At 54.7% G+C, this 24127-nt stretch overlaps 1 protein-coding gene across 3 annotated transcripts in view; it reads right to left on the minus strand.

The window, feature by feature from the left end:
• SIPA1L3 (signal induced proliferation associated 1 like 3) overlaps nt 1–24127 on the minus strand; it is a 244468-nt gene that overhangs the window by 84581 nt on the left and 135760 nt on the right. For all 3 annotated transcript variants that reach the window (XM_008257242.4, XM_008257241.4, XM_002711497.5), the window contains exons 3-6: nt 14753–16549; nt 11073–11203; nt 1709–1897; nt 730–904 (exon numbers count right to left, since the gene is read on the minus strand). In XM_008257242.4, the coding sequence (XP_008255464.2) occupies nt 730–904; nt 1709–1897; nt 11073–11203; nt 14753–16268 (2011 nt within the window). In that variant the 5' untranslated portion in view covers nt 16269–16549. The remainder of the gene's footprint in view (nt 1–729; nt 905–1708; nt 1898–11072; nt 11204–14752; nt 16550–24127) is intronic.

Genomic DNA, 24127 nt, shown 5'->3' on the forward strand with positions numbered 1-24127 from the left:
GCAAGGACACTGGCAGTCCATCCCACAGGAGCTGTGACATCCACGGATGCCATTCACCCCGACCCACCTTGACAGCTTACTGTGAATTGTAATCCTACACAGATTTCTGTACTCATATCCAAAGATGCACTCAGAGAGTGTGTCCCATCGCCTGCCTGAGAGACCAGCACCAGCTCCAATGTGAGCAGCATTTTCCGGAGTAGCCGCCCTCCCTCCGGAGAGGCAGCCACTACCAGCCTGCACACTGCCGTCTATCACCCCCTTGCTCATTCTTAGAGCTCTCTAAATAAGAACAAATCCCCCAGAAGCATACTGTTGGTGTGCTTTCTAAATAACTGTTACGTAAAAGGCATCATCCAGCACCTACTCTCCTGAGACTCGCTGTCCAACACGACACGCAGGACGTGGCCCTCATCCAGGCTGCTGAGGGCCCGCATCCTGGCTGCAGACACTGGGCACTCTCCAGGTGCGTGGGCACCAGCTTGCTCACACAGTGTACATCTAGCAGTGCAATTCCCAGAGCGCGGGATGGGGGGTAGCTTCAGCTTTTACTAGAATATACTGCCCTGTTTCCAGGACGGTTGTGTTGATTGCAACCTGTCAGCAGGACCCCAGAGCTCCCAGTGCCCCAGGTCCTCCCGCTGGTATTGCCGGGCCTTTTAACCTTGGCCCACGGGCAGGGCGGGCACGTGGTGGCGCCTCCCTGTGATGTAACCGGCCTCCACTTACTCTTGACATCCAGCTGGGCAGCGTACTTGGTGAACCCCTTGAGGCAGACCTTCTCGCCGATGAGGGAGAGGAACTCCTCGAAGGCAGGGCCGGCCTCCTCGTTGTTGTACATCTCCTCCTCGGAGCTCTGGCCTGCCTTGCAGTAGAGGATGCCCACCTTGTGCTTCCGGCAGAGCTGCAGAGGCAAGCGCAGCTTTATGGAGAGAGGCCGGGCAGACACGGCGCAGGCACAGAACAAAGGATCTTTCTGCCCGCTAAGCTCTGGGAGCTGCTAGGATCGCTCAGGAATTCAGAGCCACAGCCAGCGGAAGGAAACAGGTATCGGGACATGTCCCAGTTGTCCCTTGTCCTCCTTCCAGTTCCAGAGAGGAACAACCAGGTGCCCATGCTGCCTGTTCTCCTCTCGATGGCGGGTGGAGGGCAGCTGGCACTGGCTCTCGGAGGTGGACTGGGACTGGCTGAGAGTCTGCAACAGTAACATCTGGAGAGCTCCGGGCTCAGTTAACATTTTTTAGGGGAGGGGCAGGCCTCCAATAGTTACGCTTGTTTAGGTATTCACCTGGTCACTGCACCGTGAACAGACATGTGATCTTCTACGCTGATCAATGGCTGTCCTGCGACTCAGGATCAGCTAACTGGAATGTGCATGTGGCTGTACTTCTAACCACAATGCTCCAGAGAGAGAGCAGAGATGGAGAGGACAGACACGTGTACTTAGGCACACGCATATGTGGAAACCGTGCGGCTGTCTCATCTCCAGACATTTCCCAAGACCAGGCCACATTCCTGCTCTTAGAGCTCCTAGAATTTGCTTCAATACCTTTACCCCCAGCCCCCACCCTGACTTCAGCTGAAACTATCCTAAGGAGTTGGTTTCTGTTTAAAAAAAAAAAAAAAAAAAGTGGCTAACGCAGAAAGCGGCAGCAGGAGTGGGGCTGAGGTCACTGCCCGGCACCCCCCGCCAGAGGCCCTGACTCACCCCTTGCTCGTCCAGCTTCAGGAGCTGCTCCGTCACCTTGGGAGTGTTGAGAGCCAGCCGCAGGCAGTGGATGTTGAGCTCCGGGATGACGTACTCCAGCGCATCCTTCAGCGGCAGGCCCCGCCCAGTCCCATGCTTCGTGGCCGTGGGCGTGGCGTCTTCCAGGATGGAGCCCCGCAGGGTGATGAGCTGCTCAGGGGAGACAAGGGACGGTTAGGAGGCCTTCAGGACCTACAGAGGGATTCAAGCCCAGGAGGGGTCTGGTTTGCCAAGAGACATGTGATGGCTGGAAGCTGCACGGTCATGAAGTCCTGGGTCTGAGCCAGGACTTGACTTGCTGCTTCCTGGCTGTGTGATCTTGACCAAGGGACTTCATATTTCTGACCTCAACTTCCTCTTTTGTGAAGTGGGAATGGTGACAGAAAGGGTGCTGGGAGCATGACATGAAACGATGCATGTGAAATACCTGCAGATGCTCGACGTACATTGGCTGAGTGACTCCTAGCGTTAGTCCTATTCCAGGAGCAGTGAACAAGATGAAGTCCCACATCCCCACGCAGCTGACACTGGCATGGAGGAGAGGCATATGAGGTAGTGGAAAATAAAAGGGACTTAAGAGGCTCCACGGGGAGATGGGCTCTCATTGCAACACTGTATTATAAACAGATGACCATAAACTTTCATATAAAACACCTGCCTGTCTTGGCTATTGGTATCTGGAATCTTAACTGTGGCATTGGCTTTCAAACAGTTTCCAAATCAACACCAGTGATTTTGATTCAATTGGTCTGAATTGGGGACCAAACATGCACTCCCATGCATGTATTTAAAAATAAACAAAATTTTAAAACAATTTTTATTTGAGAGGCATGGAGGGGTGGGGGTGAATAGAATGCTCCTGTTTGCTGGCTTACTCCTCAAATACCCATGATGGTGGCCAGGGGCTGAACCTGGGAGCCAGGAACTCAATTCAGGTCTCCCATGTGGGTAGCAGGAACCTAACTACTTGAGCCATCACCACTGCTAACTCCAAGGTCTCCACAGCAGGAGGCTGGAATCAGGAGATGGAGCTGGGAATTGAACTCAGGTACTCCAATGTGGGATGTGAGCACGACAACTGGTCTCTTAATCACTGGCCACGTGCCACCCTCAGACTTATATTTTTAATTTTTTAATGTTTATTTGCTTTTATTTTCATCCACTTGAAAGGCAGAGCAACAGAGAGAAAGGGTGGGAGCAGGGGGAAGAGATATCTTCTATCCACTGGTTCACTCCCCCTGAATGTCTGCAACAGCCAGGGCTGGGCGAGGCTGAAGTTAGGAACCTGGAACTCCATCTGGGTCTCTGACATGGGCAGCAGGGACAAAGTGCTTGAGCCCTCATCCACTGCCTCCCAGGAGGCATTAGCAGGAAGCTGGACTGGACTCAAACTGGCGCTCTGACACAGGACTGGACATCCCAAGTGGTGGCTTAACCCGCAGAGCCACGATTCCTGGCCCTAAACTTATTTTCTTTTTTTCTTTTTTTTTTTTTTTTTTTGACAGGCAGAGTGGACAGTGAGAGAGAGAGACAGAGAGAGGTCTTCCTTTGCCGTTGGTTCACCCTCCAATGGCCGCCGCGGCCGGCGCGCTGCGGCCGGCGCACCGCGCTGATCCGATGGCAGGAGCCAGGAGCCAGGTGCTTTTCCTGGTCTCCCATGGGGTGCAGGGCCCAAGCACCTGGGCCATCCTCCACTGCACTCCCTGGCCACAGCAGAGGGCTGGCCTGGAAGAGGGGCAACCGGGACAGAATCCGGCGCCCCGACCGGGACTAGAACCCGGTGTGCCGGCGCCGCTAGGCGGAGGATTAGCCTAGTGAGCCGCGGCGCCGGCTGCTAAACTTATTTTCTAATCCCACCTTGCCATAATCTTTTGAAGTACCCTCTTACCTAGCTACACACACACACGCACGCACACGCATGCACAGACACACATGTATAGGAAGTTCCTCTCGGGTGATTCTGACATGCAATCTTGCAGGAAAAACTTCAGGCCGAGCCAGTCACGCTCCCTCAGTGCCCTTCCTCCGATACTGCTTTCCAAGCTCTTCCAATAGTTGGTCATGTGATCAGCTCCAGACAAGAAGCAAGGGCAATTCGGCTTGGTGAGGACTCCTGGGGCGAATTCCCCTCTCTGCAGCTGCCCACCTCCAACATTCTTATTAGACAATTAAAATAACCTCCTAATTGTTTTAGCTATTGAGGGTCAGGTCTTCTGTTACTTTGCTGTCAAGGAAATTTCCAACTGATGTACCTTAATAACAGCTCCCATTTCTGAAAGTACAGCTCACGGCACTGTACCCAGATACTACAGCAATGTCTAATTATATGTAGAGGTCCAGGGGAGATTTTCTCTCCGCCTTACAGATGAGCAAACTGAAGCTTCAGGAGGTTAGTGCCTTTTCCAAGGCTTCCATAGCCGACAAGTGGCTGAAGCAGGATTCCAACGAAGGTCTGAGTCTTCCAAAGCTCACGACCTCTTCTCTTTTTGCCGTGAAGTCTAATTCACACATATAAAAGTACATAACACATCTGTGCATGGCCACAGAACTTCTAACAAAGACCTGGGTAATCACTGCGCAGTCAAGAAATGCTTTTCCAGCCCCATGGAGCCCTTCCGCGGCCCTTCCCTCCTCCCCAGCACAACCTCACGCTGACTCCAACACCGTAATCTATTTCCACCCGCTTCTGCGCTTCAGGCAGTCTGCATCCTTTCGCGTGCTGGCTTTCTTAACGCCACATGCATGAGGCTCCACTTTGTTATGAGGCCCACATTTTTGCCACCACAGGTTTAATCCTCTCTACTGCTGTTGAGCACTGAGTTGCTTCCAGTATTTGACAACTGTGAATAGTGCTGCCAGGGACGGTCACAGAAGCATTTCTTGGTGCACAGGAACACATTTTTCTTTGGGTTTATACCCAGGAGAGACAGTGCTAAGTCACCAGGCATGCTAATCTTCACTCGCACTGAACTGCCAAACTGTTTTCCAAGTGGCTGTACCAATTTACACCCTGCTAGTCCTGTCTGAGAGCCCTGTTGCTTCACGTCCCCACTAGCATCAGCTTATGCTTCCGGTCACAGTGTGCGCTGGCCACCGGGTCACGCCACGCCCTGGGCCAGGCACAGCAGATCCAGGGGGTCTAGAATATCACAAAGAAAATCTCTTCCCCAGGGGCTTGTTATGCACCTGAAAAATACATTTGGAACAATGGTTCAAACACTAAAGAGATCACTGTTGACTCCCCAAACACCCTCACCTAAGTCAACAGACAAGGAGACAGTGAAAATGTGTTCAGACTTTGCCTCTAAGCAGACAGCCCACTCTCTAAACAGGACCTGGGGCAAGAAGCATGTGTGGAAGGAATGAAATGATCTCAGGGCTGGGAGTTCCCAGTTTTGGCCACGGTAATTAAAAAACAAATCTCTTTTTATCACAGGCAAGGAAGTTTTGAAACGGATTGTGAACAGCAATGATGTCAGGTGCTTTGTCCTGCCAATGTGGGTGGCCCCGGGGTTGTGGGTTCCCATTAAAGCACCAACAGGCTCAGCAGCTCACTGTCCCACTGACACTGTCCCACGGCGCCCTCTGCTGGGGCCAAGGGACAACATGGACTGGAAAACTTCACCAAATGCCAACTACTTGAAAAGCTCCCAGCTTTTCCTTCTGCATTGGGGGTAAGTAGGGCGCTAGCAGATCTTGAGTGGCCAGTTCTGTCTCCACCTGGTCATGTCCACCGTCATCTCCCACCTGGACAGCCGCCTCATTCTGGTCTCCTTGTCCCTGCCCCACTTCCAGTCCATTCTTCCTGGAGCAGCCCGAGTCAGATCACAGCCCTCTGGCTCAGAACCCAGTAACATCTGGCATCTTCTCACTGCAGGTTATGAAATCAAGTGAGCTGTGAAAGGGACACAGCGCTGTTCAAGCGAGGGGGCTCCTACCAGCCCAAGTGAATCTCCACCCACTCCCTGCCTTTCTCTGTGCTGTGCAGTCTGTGCACCCTTCAAGAACTTCTCCTGAAGGTTGCTTGGGAGTTGTTCACCCAGGCTGGGTTTGAATCCCAGCTGTACTTCCTCCTTAGCTGTGTAGCCCCGAAAAAAAATGGCTTAATTTATCTACCCTGCTTCTTAAGATTTATTTATCTGAAAGACAGAGTAAGGGGGGAGGGGGGGACACATCTTCCATCTGCTGGTTCACTCTCCAAATGGCTGCAACAGTCAGGGCTGGGCCAGGTTGAAGCCAGGAACTCCATCTGAGTCTCCCACGTGGATAGCAGAGGCCCAAGCATTTGGACCATTCTCTGCTGCTTTCCCAGGCATGCTAGCAGGGAGCTGGATCAGAAGTGGAGCAGCCGGGACTCAAACCAGCACTCATAGGGAATGTTGGTGTTGCGGGTGGCAGCTTAAACCACTGAGCCACATGATCAGCCCCTGAACTTGTTACTTCACTGATAAAATGGAGCTAAGAATGCCTACCTCAGGGCACTGAAAGGAGTCAATAAAATAATCCCTGTAGAGCTGCCTGGCACAACATCTGTCACACACTGAGAGCTCAAGACATGTTAGCCGCTCTTACTTGCAGACACATGTCAAGTGTATACAAAGCCACATACAATACTTCAGAATTTTTTAAAAATTTAACCTCTAACAAATTTTACAGTTTGTTTTTTTCCTTAGAGATTATCTTAAGGGCGTATGCCACTTACATAATGTACTTAATGGACAAAACTGAGGTCCCTTTGCTTTCTTCACTGAAACTTCCCCTTTTCTACTTTGCACACTTACGTATTGCTTAAATTGTTAACAATGTGCACTTGGTACTTCTCAGTTAAAAAGACAAACACTGTTAAAGAAAAACCCAATTAAAAAAAAAAAACATTGCAACTATGTCCTGGCAAAAACTCAGGTGTGGGGCCGGGTTGTGGTGGGACAGTTAAGCCACCACCCTTAATGGATGCCAGCATCCCCACACTGGCTACTCTGCTTCCAATCCATCTTCTTGGTAATGCGCCTGCGAAGGCAACAGAAGATCGTCCAAGTACATGGGTCCCTGCCTCCCAGGTGGGAGACCAGGATGGAGCTCCTGGCTCCTGGCTCCAGCCTGGCCCAGGTCACTGTTGGAGTCATTTGGGAAGGGACCCAGCAGATGAAGGACTCTTTCTCCGTGGCCCCCTGTCACCTCTGCCTTTCAAATGAAATGAAATGAAATACCCCCGCCATGTTTGTCAGGCCAAAGGGAACTCATGCGGCCTGGTGGGCTGGACAGTCCTATGTGCCAGGCGAGACAGTGCCAGCAAAGGGGTTCAGGGCAGTCAGTCCTGGCCTGGGACTTGTCCTGTCCAGGCTCACTGGGGTGGGGGCCAGGAGCTGGCGCTTGGGAGTGTGGTGCCAAAGCCCAGCTCCAAGTCTGTTCCTGCCTCAGTGGGAAGCCTGGCACTGCCAATGCTCATATCCCATCTGCTGGGAGCTGCGGGCCCACTTGACGCTGTCTGCTTGGCGGCCGGGGGTGGCCATCTGGGGCAGGCCAGCTGGCTGGCTTGGAAGGCAGCCTGGGTCCTTTGCTCTGGCCCCCATGCCTTGGTTACAGGATCCTAGGGCATGTGCACATGGAACCTTGTCAACGAGTTCAATCCCTGCTCCCCAGGATGGTTCTCTGGCCTCTCAGGAAAGAATGATGGCCACAACAGCAGTGCCAGTCACGGCACCGGCTGGCACGCGGGGCACCAAGTGCTCAACAGCCTGGGGCCACCCCTGGATGTGCGCAGGCCAGAGATTCTCCCCTCTTCTCTAGCTGGAAGGTCACAGCCTGCAACCCATTTTGCAGATGAAGAAAGCAAGATGCAGAGGTAGAACCCTCTGCCCAAGGTCACATGGTTAGGGGATGGCAGAGCTGTACTAAACCAGACTTCAAACTTGACCTGACAGGCCCTGTGCAGCGGTGGCTAAGAGCATGGGCCACGGGGCACTCTGACAAGTGATCAGCTCTCGGGGCCTCAAGGTCTTAATCTGTAGAATGGGGATGATAACTAGACCCTTGGCATGGGGGAACTGAGAGGATCTGATGGGTAAGGGCACGTAGAACCCTCAGGACAGTGCCTGGCACTAACATGTGCCCAGAGTGTGAGCAATTACCACTGCTGGTGTTCTTCTGGGGCTACGTGATCCTCTGCCTGATGACGGGAAAGGCCTTAGGAAGGAGTGAGGCAAAGCCTGCCGGCCATTGCCCCTCCCTCCGACTCTAGGTGATGGGGCTGTGCCCGGGCCGAGACTGTGTGTGCCTGTTGTAGTTGCAAACCTTATAGTGTGCCACAGTCCACAGGGCTGACTCGAGTGTGGCGAGGGGATGAGACTGAGATCTGCACTTCTTATGTGCAACCTCACCAAGCCCATGCCACAGTCCTAGGAGCCTGGGATTTCCAAGAGGGAAATGGAGGCTCCGAGTGGGGAAGTCACGTGCCCAAGGCGTCAGAGCTGCTGAGCGGCAGAACTAGGACTCATACCAGGTCTCTGCATATTAGGCATGGCTCTGCCACAGGACCTTGGCACTGGGTGGTCCCGCTGCCTGAATGCTATTCTCCCTCTCTCCCTCCTTTAAGTCCTTACCCAAATGTCATCTTCTCAGTAATGCCTCTCTCGATCATCCTGACCTCCCCCCAACCTTCCCTGCTCTGTTTGCTGTCTTGCCATTGTGGGCCATGCTGTCTGATTTCCTACAGTGCCTTGTGTCCTGTCTGTCTCCCCCATGAGAATGTAGTCCACTCCTGCACCCTCTGTGCCCAACAGGGCTGGCAGATGGTGGACCTGTAAAATGGATGAACCCCAGACCGTGACTGTGAGATTTGAGTCTTGTACCTGGCCCGGGTGGACTGGAGTCCCCAGAGGCTTCTTTTGTGGGTACTGGGGTACAAAGTGGATGTAAGTAGGGGCGGGCACTGTGGTGTTGTAGGCTAAGCCTCCACCTGCACTGCCAGCATCCCACATGGGCACCAGTTTGTGTCCTGGCTGCTTCTCTTCCAATCCAGCTCTCTGCTTATAGCCTGGGAAAGCAGTAGAAGATGGCTCAAGTACTTGGGCCCCTGTACCCACATAGGAGACCTGGAAGAAGCTCCTGGCTCCTGGCTTTGGATAGGCCCAGTTCTGGCCATTGTGGCCATTTTGGGAGTGAACCAGAGGATAGAAAACTTTTTCTCTCTGTCTCTTTCTCTGTCTGTAACTCTACTTCTTAAATAAATAGAATCTTAAAAAAAAAAATAGAATCTTAAAAAAAAAGTGGATGCAAGTAGTCATACACTGGGAATGGCATTGAGTCCATTTTAAACTGACTAAGCAGGGACCACATCAAGACAATCATGCCCTGACCCAGGATCCAGGCACTAAAGCCCCTGACCCTCAGCACCTGTGACACGGTCTGGTACTTTAAAAATTCACTCAGCACATTCCGATTGCTGAAAACAACAATGCTGGCCTTAGTTGAGCTCCTAACTCATGCATGGGCCCCAAGTGCAGTGCGAGCTGAGTCAGTCGTCGCCCAGAGACAGCTGTGTGTGGCAGCTGGAGCACAGGCAGCCACCGGCTCTGCCACACGGGAGGGTACAGTGGGCAAGTCCCTAACCTTTCTGTGCCCATTTTGTCCTAAATGAGGACACAGAGCCTTTGTTGCAGAGCTGTGATAAGATTTAAGTGGTTAACACACACGAAGGACATAGAACCATGCCTAACACACAGCATGAAGCGGAGTCGCCCTAGTAACGAACTGTAATAATTACTGCTTGTTGGTATATGACTGTGGCTGTCGTCCCACCCAGCAGTTGCCCAGGTGTCCTGCAATAGTCTGATGGGATGGGCGCTGTCACCTCACATCCTGCCCTGGTGCTCATCTGCCCAGAAGGGTGAGCAGAGGGAGGCAGGGGCTAGGGAGGCAGAGGCCAGCGACCACCTGTGGTTCGGGAGCACCCTCTCCTCCGCCGCCACCAAGCCTCCCTGCCATCCCAGTCCCCTTCGGTGGGAAGGTCTTCGTCGGGGGACGGGGTGAGGGCCCTCGTGCAGCATCTGCCAGTCTGGATGAGGTCCAGAATGCGGCTGGCCCCAAATCCAACGTCCTGGGCAGCAGCAGCCTGCTGCGTTTTCAGGCCCATGGGGGCTGGGGAACTGCTGCACTGTGGGAGACCCACTTTAGAGGGGCCTGCCTGGCTACCGATGGTCCCTTTTCTGGAAAGCCTTTTGGAAATTTTTTGGGCAGATTTACTTGGGTCATCTGGAAATTTCTGCTTGCCTAGCTCCCCTCTTTCTGCTGAGGAACTAACTGCCCTCCCTCCTCCTCCAGGTGGCTCCCTGCCCTGCCCCTGGACCAGGGTGGAGCCGCGTCCTAGATCTGGCCTGCTTCCCCATCACCCCTGTCAGCGACTGGCCCGGGGTGCGGGGCTTGGGATGCAAGCACCGCCAGTCCGAGCTCTTCTCGGGGATTCCGCAGGTAAGATTGTGTTCCTTTGCAACGAGCAGGTATAGAGACGTAGACGATCTGTGCAGCCAGAGCCCATCTTCCCGGGACACAGAGGGAGAGAGAAGAGCTTTAGAGCGGCAGAAGAGAATGGCATATTCACAATGCAGAAAGAAACACAGCCCAGCAGAGCAGAGAGACAAGGAGGCAGCATTCTGCTGACCTCACTGGATGAGTGCAGCCACGCCTGAAGCTAGCCCTGCACTTGCAGTTACACGAGCCACTGAATTCTCTTTCTGGCTTAAGCCACTAACAGAGATTTCTGTCACTTACAATAACTTAGAGTCCTATCAGAGCAAGGATGTCCCCAATAGGCCTCCTTCCCTAGTCACAGCTGACATTTAATCCAGGGGAAAGCTCTGGCCACGTGTGACAAAGGGCTTCTCTCCCCAGAACGGAAAGTCTTGATCAGCCTAACAGCACAGCCTGTTGGGACGCCCCAGTTCCTGCCAGGCCTGAGGCTGTTGTCTTCATTCTTCTTTCCATTACGTAGGACACCCCATAATCCTGAAATGATCTCTTCCCTCCCCCTTTGCTCCTTATGCTAACTACAGCTAATCTCTTGCAAATAGATTTTGCAATCTTGGGCTTCAAAGTCAGGTAGACTGGATTCAAACCCCAGCTTGGCCGCTTATTCTCTGATCCTGTGCAAGTCATTCAATCTCTGGGTCTTAGTTTCCTCTTCCACAAAATGGGAGACTACAGGAACACTCTCCCAAAGCTGCAGGGAGGGTCACACGGAACGAAGCAGAATACGGCACAGAGGAAGGGCGCGTGAGGGAGAGCAGCTCACTATCGTCTATGTCGTAGAAATGACAGGGGTGGGACTGACCTCGCGGGTCCGGAAGATGATCCTGTACTGGTACTGAGGTCCGTGATCTTTGTGGTCTTCCAGCTTCTCCCGCTTGATGCTCACGGCCACGGGCCCCAGCTTCTCATCCACACCGAAGTAATTGGCATGCTCTGCAAAGGAAGAGCAGGCGAGTGCAGTCAGGGCCCACGGCAGGCCAGCGGATGGGCTGACAGGGGCATCCCTGCCACCCAACCTCATGCCTGGTCACAGCCATACTCAATGGAGAAACTGCAGAAAGTAAAAGTTCCAATACCGTACCATCTCTACCAAAACACAGAACTTTCTGACACTCAGCGCTCTTATCCGATAAATGGGGGCCTTGGTGCAACCCACAGTTCGGAGAGACGACGTGAGGGTGAGGTAAAACTACAACTATAAAATGCCCAGTACTGTGCATGGCATGCAGTACACCCAGCACCGCTGAGATTAAGCCCAGGTTTGCACTGCCTGACTTAGCTGCCAGAGAGTTCCTGTAAAATGGTTAAGATTCTGCCTCCGGGAGGCTCACAGCAGGGTTCTGGCCCTCCTCAGAGGCATGGCCCTGGTCAAGCAGCTGCCAGCATTCTGAGCAGTAAAATGGGGCCGGGGCAGGCTTGCCCCTCTGTGTAATTGTGAGTATCTCCTGCCTGTGCTGGGAAGCCATCAGCAGTCTGGCCTGAGCCAAGTCCACAAGGTAGTAGTACCCAGCGCCAGGGACGCAAGGGTGCTGCAAGCAGCCACCTCACCTCCCACCTCACCTCCCCACCCTAGTGCTCCGAACATTCAACTGATGGCTCCTGTTCTCAGACACTCTCGTCAATCAAAGACTCATCTAAGGTCAAAATGCTGTGGCCTGGTTCACAGCCCCCATCAGAACAGCATCTGCAGAGGTTCCAACAATCTCCCCAGCTGGCGGAGGACAGACTAATACTGTAGTCCTCGGATGCCAGCTTGTTCTGCAGCACCGACAGGGTGGCTGTGCTGCTCCTGGTGCGCACCCAGCACTGTGGGAGTGCCGGCAGATGGCAGGCCCTCAGTGAACACTGATCACGGGCTGACTAATGAGCTTCCAGGGCTACACAGAAATCCATTTTAGAAAGAAAATGGCAGTTTTCAAACCTCCATGCTGAGTACTCAGTACCTGCTCAACAAAGAACTAAGTACTCTAAGGTATAATCTGACTTGATCCTTACTTGATCCACATTCCTTTCCTGTATTTCATGTGTGGGTTGAAAAGAGCGTGTTTTCTATGGGCTAGGCACAAGGTTAATCTATCTAAGTGTACTATCCAGCTTTGATTAGATTACCAAATCCGCTCTATCCACGCGTGCTGGCTACGAGACCTGCCCGTTTCAGAGAGGGAGCCTTGTCTGCTTCGCTCACTGCTAGGATCGCGCATTGTCCCCTTCTCCCCGCAGCCGTCTCCATTTTTATTTCTGGGCCCTAAACCAGCTTTCCAGGCACACAAAGGCCCACGACTGTCAGAGCTTCTTGGTGGGTTTTTAAAATTCAACATAAAATGGCCTTCTCCTCTCCTCCAACAAGTGCTTTTAACCTTGAGGCCTATTTCACGTGCCTTTCTCCTGGGTAGCGACTGCCTGGAACTGCTTTTCTCATCCCTTAATTTTCTTTTTCTTTTTCTTTTTTTTTTTTTTTTTGACAGGCAGAGTGGACAGTGAGAGGGAGAGACAGAGAGAAAGGTCTTCCTTTGCTGTTGGTTCACCCTCCAATGGCCGGTGCGGCTGATCCGAAGGCAGAAGCCAGGTGCTTCTCCTGGTCTCCCATGGGGTGCAGGGCCCAAGCACTTGGGCCATCCTCCACTGCACTCCCTGGCCACAGCAGAGAGCTGGCCTGGAAGAGGGGCAACCGGGACAGAATCCGGCGCCCCGACTGGGACTAGACCCCGGTGTGCCGGCGCCGCAAGGCGGAGGATTAGCCTAGTGAGCCGCGGCGCCGGCCTATCCCTTAATTTTCAACCTCTGGGTCATTTTCCTGTGGGCTTGTGCTGCTCCCATAGTCACCTGTGGCGCTCACATGAGGACGGCCACCATCTAATAAGCCACGGAACAGACACCGCACGCCCTGGGCTGTCCGACTCCAAGTGCAGGCTCAGTGGGATGACGTGGGTGATATTTATGATTCTTGACTAGGACACTGCTTACTAAAATTTCTAGAAACTTACTTGCTGTGGAGTACTAGCTGCCTACTTATGATCTACTTTCTCCAGCTTCCCTGTATATGGGAATGGCTGGCAAGCACAAGTGCTTGGGTGGGGTATCTGTGAAGGGAGCTGTCTTGACAAGAGGTGCCTTTCATCCCTACACTTCCTGCTCTTTCTCTGCCTGGAAATGTGGATGTGATGGCTGATGCTCTAGCAGCCTTTTTGGCCCAGAGGAACCACCCTGAGGACTGGCATTCTGCTGATGCTGACCAGTAACCACACTGGCCCTGGTCTGCCGACCTTGAGGCTTCTTTGTAGATGAGAGATGTTTCTATGTTGTGTAGGCCTGTCACTAGCAAGTCTGAAATGACACAGCTACTAGCGTTTAAAACCAGGGGAGGCCACATAAAATAAAAATATATGACGTTTAAGAGCGTCTTGCAAAGTGAGAAAGGCTGGCAATACGGGGTTTGTCTGCTTTTACACATGACACAGTGAGCTAGAGCTGAGCAGGAGCCGCCTAGTCCCTGTCTGGCAGGCTTCACTTCTGTCCATTTGCTGCCTGGCCCCATGGATGCCCAGGTCTGGGGTCTCTGCACTAGGCCATGCTGCCTCTCAGGACTGCCCACCAGGAGCAGGGAGCCGCAGGATACATGGAGCTCATCTCTCCTCAGTGTCAATGCCCTCCACACAAGGACAGCCCTGTCTTCAAAATGGATCCAGAAGCTGCCTGAAAGATCCTTTCCTACTGCTAGGCTCCCGCCCTGGACCTGTCCCTCACCTCCTGCCTGGGCCGTCACGGCAGCCTCCTCCCAGGTCTCCCTGCTCCCCACACGCAGCCAGAGGGAAGCTGTGAACCCTGGAACCAGGCCAGGTTCCTCCGCTGCTCACATCTTACTCAGGGGAAAAGAGTCCTCAGCGTGGGCCCGAAGTGCCCCAGGCTCTGACCTTGTCATCTCTCCCTCAGTGGGCCACAGTGCCCTCTTCCTCTAATGTTTCAGGCCTGCTGGTGCCTGTGCCAGGAACACTGTCCCCAGTCTGCACGTGGCTTCCTCCCTCAACTCCTCCCACTCAGTACTCAGATGGCATTGGCTGAGGAAGCCGGCCCCCACTGTCCCTACTGAACACTGTAGGCCCCAGCTCACCCTCTGGGTCTCTCTTCCCTGGCACTTAGCCTCCTGGGGCACCTCACTGTGTCTTAGGCGGCTGCTGCGACATTAAGTCTAGGAAGGCGGAACTGCTGTCTGAAGCTGGTCAGTACCGTATCCCTGGCACAGTGACACCAAGCCCCTGCTTGCTGGGCAGCTGCCTCTCTACTGGGGCCTTAGCGGACGAGGCGTTAGCCAGGCTTGGACACAGGACTCAGGGCTGGGTGCAGTTCCAGTCTGCCTCCTTCTACCCCTCCAGGTCTGATTCCTGCCGAGTCCTCAGTGAGGAGCAGGCCTAGCAGAGAGCCAAAGACGGCGCGGTGAGGGTCTCGGAGACAAGCCACAGCCCACCCCTGTCCCCACCCTGTCACCTTTGCCCACGAAGTAGTCCTGGTAGTAGCGGGCGCCCAGGTCCACGTGCTCGATGCTGTACTGCCGGGGTCGACTCTGCGTTCTCTGCTGCTCCTTGGGCACCTCCAGCACCGAGATGCTGGCGTTGGTGCGGTAGGAGCTCAGGCTGGGCTCCGTCAGGGGGCCCTCACTGCCACCCGGGGAGCCCACGGAGGCCCGGGAGAAGCTCACGTTGCGCTCGCACTCGCCGCCGATCTCGTTGCGGAAGTGCGGGCAGCTAAGCAGCAGTTCGTTGCTGTTGTCATCGCCCAGGTCCTGCTCCAGGTTCTCCTTGCAGTTCAGGTCCTCTGTGCTGGTGAAGGCGGGGTCCAGGCCGCCCAGGCTGTGGGCCCGCGACGCCGTGAGGGAGGCCATGGCCGAAGCAGCCGACGCGGCGGAGGCGCCCGTCGTGGTGTTGCGCCGCTGCGCCACCGCCACCCTGTTGGCGGCCGCCTCGTTGAGGTCGAACAGCATGCTCTGCACGTCGAAGTGGGCAAAGCTCTTCTGGCACACCCAGGGCCGACTGGCCTCCGGGGGGCTGCGCCCCTCCTCCGCCTCCCCCGGGGACCGGCCCGCCTCGCCTTCCGGCTTGCTGCTCCGCAGCTTGCGGAAGATGGACGAGTCCACCGTGTCCCCGCCGCCCAGGCCCCGCGCAGGTTTCTTCCGGGCCTTCTCCTTCTCCTTCATGGGCTGCAGTGGGAGGAGACTGTCCTTGCTGGGCTGCCCGTTGCGGGCGTCCCCCTTGGCTCCACAGCCGCCCCCCACCAGATGTGGGCCGGGATCTGCCCGGAGGAGCTCGGTGAGCGTCTGGGAGCCGCGGGCCTCGGGCTGCTCGTTGCGGAACTCATTCAGAATGTCAAAGAAGCTCTGCTCCGGCACGCCCTGCACGTCGATGGACGAGGTGCTGCCATACTCGCGGAAGAGGGGCAATGCGCCCGTGTGCCTGGGGCCCCGCGGCTCCCCCACGTCCTCCACGTCGCACTCGCTAAGGGTGATCTCGCTGCTGCTGCGGTGCCGCAGGGGGAGGAAGGCCCTGCCGGGGGACCGCGGCCACCCGTCCTGGAATTCCACATCTTTGGACCTTCTCCTGGAGAGCCGGTGGAAGGCTCTGGACCCTGAGGAAGCCGGGGTGCTGGCGGGAGGCTGCCCGTTCTGTACGCTCCTCATGGAATGGGCCACCTTGGTGGCCTTCACGCCATCTGTATCCTGGGAGGGGCTCGGGTTGTTCTGCTCTCTTAGAGCCTCCCGCTTGGGCGGCCAGTCGGCCACTCTTGCACGCACGCCCATCTTGGGCATCGCAGGGGTGGTGGGGCTGGGGCGGGTGGTAGAGGCGGCTGGGTTCTCACCAAGGGGCTGGGACATGCTGCCATTTTGGGCCCAGAATCCCATGGGCGTGTAGTCCCCCGTGTGCGGCCCAGGCAGGACGTCAGCGGCTCTGGCCCCACAGCTGGCTGCCAGGTCCACGCCATCACTGGGAAGGGGCCGATAAGTGGTCATAGTCCACGGGCACTGGAGTGCTGCTGGGCCCTGGAAGCTGAGGTGTAGCTCTAGGGGGTCCCCTGGCCCTCAGCCATTGTTCAGGGCCGCCAGGCCCAGGATGAAGGATGCTGGCCCCTGAAACCAGACGCGAAGGTTGTGAGCCTGTGCAGTCCAGTTCTCCACCATCGCTGTGGACAGCTGAGCCAGGACAACCTCAGGAGGCAGGGGCTGTCCTGGGGGCTCGGGACACAGCGGCTCAGCAGGGCAGAGCAGGCAGCAAGGGTGTCTTCCCAGCCATGCTGCAGAGGAAGAAAAGGGAAAAGTGAGATGTGGCAGATGTCATTATTCCCAGAGCATGAGAAACGTGGCTTTATTTTTGGGGGACGGCTTTACTCATTTCAAAGTACTTTTAATTATGGAAATTTTCAAATATACTGAACAGCAGAGAGAGGTCTCAGAGCCACCCTGCCGGCTCCCTGACCAGTGGCTCTGCCTCTCCTATCTGTCTTCACCCAGCCTGCACTTTTGTTTTTGACAGAGTGTTTTTTTTTTAAGAGTAAATCCCAGACCTCAGGTGATTGTACCTGTGAATACTATAGCTTGTATCTCTAGCAGAGAAGGTGTCTAATAAAATAACCGTGATACTATTACCACACCCAGCTAAGGGAACACGCAATGCCCTGCCTACCACACAGCTGCCCACTATCTCACTATCTCAACAGCAGCTGGTCTGCTCAACTCGGCATCCAAAGTGGACGATCCCGCCCTCGGGCAGGTCTTTTCCCTGTAATGGCCACCCTCCCTTAATTTTCACAGTATTTATTGTTGGGGGCATGGGGTCAGGTGTCCTGGGGAGGTCCCCAGTTTCGGGGTCCCTGAGGTACCCCTGAACTTGCTCTCCTGACCCCTGTATTTCCTGTGAACTGGCGGCTGCACATGGAGGCCAGACGACTGTGCAGCTGTCCTGCAGGCCACCCTGCCCAGCTACTCCCCAGAAAGGAAGTGAGTGTGAGGCATGAGTCATAGTGAGCACTGGGCACTGGAAGGGGGGCACAGAGGGGACATCTCCAGACACCTGCACACTCAGATGCTAGGAGCAGATCCTGCCATGTCTTCGCTGAGTTCTCCCCAGTGACTCCTTAGCCTGTTAGAATAAAACCCCAACTTCAGCCCTCGCTAGGAGCCCACAGGATCCGGCCCCTGCCAGGTTCCTTGACTTCTCTCTGCACCCCTGACTGAACTCTGATCTAACAAGCCTTCTCTTCTGTTCCCCCGACCTACAAGCCTGACCCAGGATATCTGGATATCTTTCCAGGTGGTTCCTTCCCATGATGTCAACTTTTCCCAAGCCCCTGTGCATACAGTGTACTTGTCTTGTAAAAACCTCTTTTAACCACTCTATTTTTTAAAAGATTATTTATTTGAAAGGCTGAGTTAGAGAGAGAGAGCGAGCGAGATCTTCCATTCACTGGTTCACCCCCCAAATGGCTACAACAACCAGGGCTGGGCCAGGCTGAAGCCAGGGGCTTCTTTTGGGTCTCCCACGTGGGCAGCAGGGGATCAGGGATTTGGGCCATCCTCTGCTGCTTTCCCAGGTGCATTAGCAGGGAGTTGAATTGGAAGTGGAGCAGCTAGCACTTGGACTGGTGCCCATATGGGATGCCGGCACTATAGGGCAGTGGCTTAACCAGCTGTGCCACAGCACCCGCCCCTCTATTTTTCTTAGCTGATGTCAGCATTCAATTACTTATTATCCACTCAGTGACTGCCCCACTGCTAAAATGTCAGCTCCAGAGGGTAGGGACATCTACACTGTCCACTGCTTGCTGTCTGAGTGAGCAAAAGATGGCCTCAGCACAATCTCAGGGATCAGTGCACCCTGAGTCACAGGTCTCCAGGGAAGGAGTTCACGCTCTGTCCTGCAGTGTGAAACACTGGGCTTTGTCTCTGCCTTCAGCGTCTGGAAGATGAAACCCCCTGCTAGAGAGGAAGGGGAAAGTGGGCCGCCGTGTCCTCCTTCCTGCCAACAGAACTGATTTTGTTCAGGCAGGAGAGTGCTAGGCACCTGGCTCAAGGTGTCCAATAACTTTTCTTTCCCTTAACCTAGAGCTGGCCATGGCCATTGTGGATGGTGACTACTAGTACTTCCCATGCAGGGAAGTGGAGGGTCGTGTGTGTGTGTGTGTGTGTGTGTGTGTAGGGGTCACTGCACAACTTGTGCCCAGAGGCACAGAGTGGAACTGGCAGCACAAGACGGAGGGGGAAGCTTAACAACCAGCAAGTCTAGGAAAAAGTGAGAGCAAATGGGAAGCCAGGGGAGCGGGGCGTGGCTGTTCTGGGGCCCCGTGACCACAGCGACGATTATTTCTGTAGATGGCAGAGGGAGGAGGCACACAGGGGGAGAGTCTGGGAGGGCCAGAGAGCTGGGCTGCGTCAGGGAGACAGGCGAGAGGCTGGGGCAGTCTGCAGTGAACCGGACGGCAGGTGCCTCTTCTGAAGAGACAAGCATGCCCCTGTTCCTGCCAACTCGGCCTTGCAGCAATGTGTGTTTGCCAGATCATTTAATTTCTCAAGAGAAGCCAGATACCTAGAGTTGTGGGCAATTCCTCTTGTTTGAAAAGCAAAACAGCAGTGACAACAACCACCAACCAGGCAGAGAAGTTCTCCAGGACTTTGAAGAAACTGGGGACCCTGGCCGCCTGTGTGTGTGTGTGTGTGTGTGTGTGTGTCTCCCTTCCCACTTCATGCTCCCATGCCCTTCCCCGCCCCACTTTCCTCCTCAGCGCTTACCAGCCCCCCCCCCCCCCCCCCGCCTGTAACAAAATGAGCTATGTTGTATCCTCAATACCTAAATGTGTGCAAGGGGAGGGGACAGCCTCGCTTTTCACTGAATTTCACTGGTTACCTTGTGAATCATTTGCATGCATCTCTCCTCAGGCATCTGCCCAGCTGGAAGATGCCTGCCTCCCACACCACAGGCCCAGGTCTGATTCCCAGCCCTGGCTCCTGGTTCTGGCTTCCTGCTACTCACACCCCGGGAGGCTGCAGGTGATGGCTCAGCTGGTTAGGTCCCTGCCACCCATGTGGGAGACCTGGACCGAGTCCCTAGCTTCTGACTCCAGCTGGCCTGCTTGCAGCCGTTGCAGGCATTGAGAGTGAACCGGAAGATGGGAGCTCTGTTAGTCTCTGTGTCTCAAACAAAAGAAATTTTAGAAACTCAATAATCAAATACTTTACAAGCAATTGCAATGAATGAGGGCCCACAAAATGCAAGGGATCTTGGAAAAATTCACAGAAAAGGGGCTGGCATGGTGACACAGACACAGTGGATTAAGCCACTACCTGTGACACCCACATCCTTTATTAGCACTGGTTCATGTCCTGGCTGCTCTACTTCTTTTTTTTTTAAAGATTTATTTATTTATTTATTTGAGAGGTAGAGTTACAGACAGTGAGAAAGGTCTTCCATCCACTGGTTCACTCTCCAGATGGCTGCAATGGCCGGAGCTGCACCAATCCGAAGCCAGGAGCCAGGAGCTTCTTCCGGGTCTCCCACGTGGGTGCAGGGGCCCAAGGACTTGGGCCATCTTCTACTGCTTTCCCAGGCCATAGCAGAGAGCTGGATAGGAAGAGGAGCAGCCGGGACTAGAACCGGCGCCCATATGGGATGCCGGCACCGCAGGCAGAGGATTAACCAAGTGAGCCACGGCGCCGGCCCCTCTATGAATTATTTTTAAAACGATTTATTTATTTATTTGAAAGGCTGAGTGACAGAGGGCAAGGGAGAGGAGGGGATAGAGATCTTCCATCCACTGGGTCACTCCCTCAAATGCCTGCAACAGCTGGGGCTGGGCCAGGCCAAACCCGGACTCTACGGGAGTCACCTGCGTGATCATTCACCCCCTCCCAAGTATATTATCGGAAGCACCGAGTAGTCAGAACACCATCAGGCACTCCAGTAGGCAATGTGGCCACCCCAAGTGGTGGCGTATCCTCTTGCACTCACAATGCCTGCTCCTCCATGAATTTTTGGACGCACCCCTAACAAGCCTGCCGGCTGGATTTGGTCAGGGGCTGCTGGTTTACCTCCTTTGGTGACCAGGGGTGCTACAGCTTTGAGAAAATGAAAATTATTTTGTTCATTTTCTGTTTACTGTCTCCACCACTAAACGTCAGTTCCAGGATGGCAGGGGTGTTTGCCATGAGGACCCGAGCCCAGCAGGACACCCTGGTGGACACCAGACCCCAGCAGGTCAGCCTGGGCAGGGTGCGGAGGGAGGGTTAGTCCTCTGAGACAAACCAGTGGCCCACACAAAATCCTGAACTGCTGAGGCCAGCACCTCCTGACAGCAGGGCTTTGCTGAGAGCACTGTGTTCCCAGCTCAGTCAGAAACTCTCAATTCGGGGCCGGCGCCGTGGCCGCTTGGTTAATCCTCCGTCTGCGGCGCTGGCATCCCATATGGGTGCTGGTTCTAGTCCCGGTTGCTCCTCTTCCAGTCCAGCTCTCTGCTGTGTCCTGGGAAAACAGCAGAAGATGGCCCAAGTGCTTGGACCCCTGCACCCGCATGGGAGACCCAGAAGAAGCTCCTGGCTTCTGATCAGCGTAGCTCCTGCCGTAGCGGCCATTTGGGGAGTGAACAAACGAAAGGAAGACCTTTCTCTCTGTCTGTAACTCTACCTGTCAAATAAATAAATAAAATCTTTTTTTTTTTTTTAAAAAGAAAGAAACTCTCGACCCCTTTTGCCGCCTTCTGTGAACACACACAGATGTTCTTGCAGGCCCTGGTCTCCCTGCACAAGCTGCTTCTCTGAGCAGGTGCAGCCGAGTCTCCCTGTGGTGGTCAGAAGAGCATCCACAACCTCCCTGGGATTCAGGGGCTGGTGCTTGTGGGTCCCTTTCCAGTTGTCGGCTATGATCTCCCTCTTCCTAAATACACCCCCATCTTCCTGATGGGGAATCCTGACTAGGAGAGCAGCACAGCATCCATGCAGGAACCAGACTGCCGGGGCTCAAGTCCTGGCGTCCGTGGCCTGGTTACCGAGACGGTTACTCGGTTTCAATCTCACATCTCCATCATAGCCACTGCTATTACTACCATCTCTCATGCGTGGTTGGCCAGAGCTCTCCCCACGGCCCTGTGGCAGAAGCACAGCTGGGGCAGGCACAGGGTGTGGGCTCAGCAGCCGAGTGTCCTGTTCCAGGGCTCTGCGTGAGGGTCACGGAACACGTACGGTTACAGAGGCCCTTGCGGTGCCAGGGATGGCGGCAGGACCTTCCTGTCGGGGGGCTTTCGCTGGGGATCCGGGGTTCCTTCCTTGGCTCTTGTTTCTTAAGATTTGTTTCTCCGACCTCCTGCTGATTGTCTAAGTCCCTAGTGAATTCTGTTTCTGCCCGATTGCCAAATCCGGCTCGTGCTGCTGGCATCAGGACCTTGACTAATACACAGCGCCACGTGCAAGGGAGGCAGCCGGGGACTGTGGTGGGAGAACTAGGGCAGCCTCAGGGACAACAGCAAAAGCAGAAGTGACGGCACTGGGGCAGTCGGCTGGGATGCACGTGGCTGCGAGTACCACCGCCACCCAAGGGGGGTTTGGCAACTGAAGACACGGGATGGCACACAACCAGGGGCCAGGTATGGCGGCAACAGGGCAACAATGTCGGGTGCCTTCCTTCCCGTCCCTCTGCCTTGCTCAGTGCATCTTTTGGCTTCGGGCCTCACGGTCAGAGCTGGCGCCTGCAGCCATGCTCCGTACTGGACCCCAGATAAGGGGGAGGGGCCAGGATGATGCGAGAGTGCTCTTCTCACCCGTCAGACGCTGCTACAGAAGCAGCAGCTTTCCCAAAACACTCTCTTCCCCTCAATCCTTTCTCTTATGTCTGTGGCTACTCCAGCTGCAAGGAAAGCTGGGAAGAACAGAATCTGTGATTGTCCCCATTGTCCTTGGGCAAGGGGAACTTAGCAGCATTTGTTGCGAGAGCCGGCAACCGACGGTGTATCTGTGGGTGCGAATGCCCCCATTCTGTCACTCGGGAAGAGACTGGGGAACTTAAGCCGCAAGGCTGGACCAGCAGACAAACAGGCAAATGCCACAGCTTTTGGTGCACTGGCTGCAAGGGGCCACAGTGTCCGTTAGAACCTCACAGGGCAGAGAAAAGGGGAAACGGTGGCAGACAGTGGGTTTGCTTCTCCAGCCTGCACAATTCCTTTTTCCAACCACAGCCCAGATTTCTCTTTAGGAAGCTGCCCTCTCCTCTGGACGAGAGGTAGGGCTCCTTCCCTTGCTTAGGAACACACCGTGTAACCTGATCAGAAACAGTGAGACCCAGCGACACCACTGCCAGCAATGTTGGAGTTGAAGAATGTGCTTCCTTCTCAACCTGATCCTGAGAGGATGTGAAGGATGGAATCCCTGCAGCTATCTTGTGACCATGAGGCAAGCACTATCTGTGTAGGAGGCTAAGAGTTAGAATCCAGGTGCTGTAATCAGACTCCATTTCTAGCTGTACCTGAAGCCAACACTTTTCCATTTCCCATCATCGAATGTTGCAGTTATATAATAAAACAAGCAAAACAAACAAAACCAACCTCTACACTAGCAGCTACCATGAATGGGGGTGTTCTACGGGCCAGTACCTTTTAGGAGCAGTTTACATTTATTAATTGCCATTTGTTAACCTTCACAACAACTCCATGATATAGGTATCATCGTTACTCCATTTCACAGATGAGGAAACCGAGGGGCGGACACATGAGGTAATGTGCCCAAGGCCACACGGCTACGAGGTGGCAGAGCTGGGTTCTGACCCTGGCTCTTCCATTCCTGAAGTCAGACAGTGCTGAGTTCACGCACCAGCCCTTGCTGCAAGCAGGGGCAACGTCTGGACTTCTGCGCTTCTCATTTTCCTTAGTAGTGAGCCATGGTCAAACACCTCCAGACCCACCTGCCTGCTCAGGCGTGGTCCCCACATGCCCTTCAGAAAGTCCAGAATTAAATCAGAAGTAAAAGCTAAGTTTATTTCAGTGCAACGTAATTCTGAAAGCCACGCACGTGAGATGTCTGCAAAGAGTTCAGGGAAATGCCTATTATAAACAAGCTTTTTTGTACTTGAACAGACATCTTTTAATTCTATTTTTCCACAAGCTTGTTTGAGTCCCCTCATTGGTATCTCTCTGGCGTGGAAAACTGAACTCTTCAAGTCTCTCCATGCACGGAACTCGTCCCAGAGTAGGCAGGACGGGCTGGGCCAGGCCGCGGTAACGGACGCTCCAGAGCTGCCCCGGCAAGGCTTGCTTCTTGCTCTTACAGCTGCCCGCTACAGGCTGTCACTCGGCTCTCAAGCGACAGAGCGGCCCTTCCTGCTCTCAGGAACGAGACGTGGCTGAACCATGCACCAGCCTTGTCCTGTTCAGGGACAACACGTGTCGCTTCTGCTCGCACTTCCTCGGGGGAACTGAGGCCCGCAGGGTGGGACACCCGAGCACGTGCCAGCGCGGGAATGCAGCAGCCCACGTGCCTCTGCGTGTCAAGTCAAAGCACCCCTCCCACTCACTTCCTCTCCTTCCCCACACTCCCACTCGCCGCCTCCAGCCTTGTTCACAGATCCAAGTCCACCTGTCTCTGCCGTGACTTACTGGGGATTCATACCCTGCGTGTCCCCACGCCCCTCAGAGCCCTCTCCACGTGGACAGCAGGCAGAGCACCACCGGGATAAAATCCACAAGCCTCCCTCAGCCCTCAGGCCCCCTCTGCCTCCCCCTGTGCTCCCTGCTGCCCCAGGGCCTTTGTGCAAGCCGCTCCTGCCGTCCTCCCTCGCACTCTGGGAATGCCTTCTCAAGACCTAGTGCAAGGCCGGCGCCGCGGCTCACTAGGCTAAT

The sequence above is a fragment of the Oryctolagus cuniculus genome, chromosome 18, assembly GCF_964237555.1.
Source record: "Oryctolagus cuniculus chromosome 18, mOryCun1.1, whole genome shotgun sequence".
Taxonomy (NCBI): Eukaryota; Metazoa; Chordata; class Mammalia; order Lagomorpha; family Leporidae; genus Oryctolagus; species Oryctolagus cuniculus.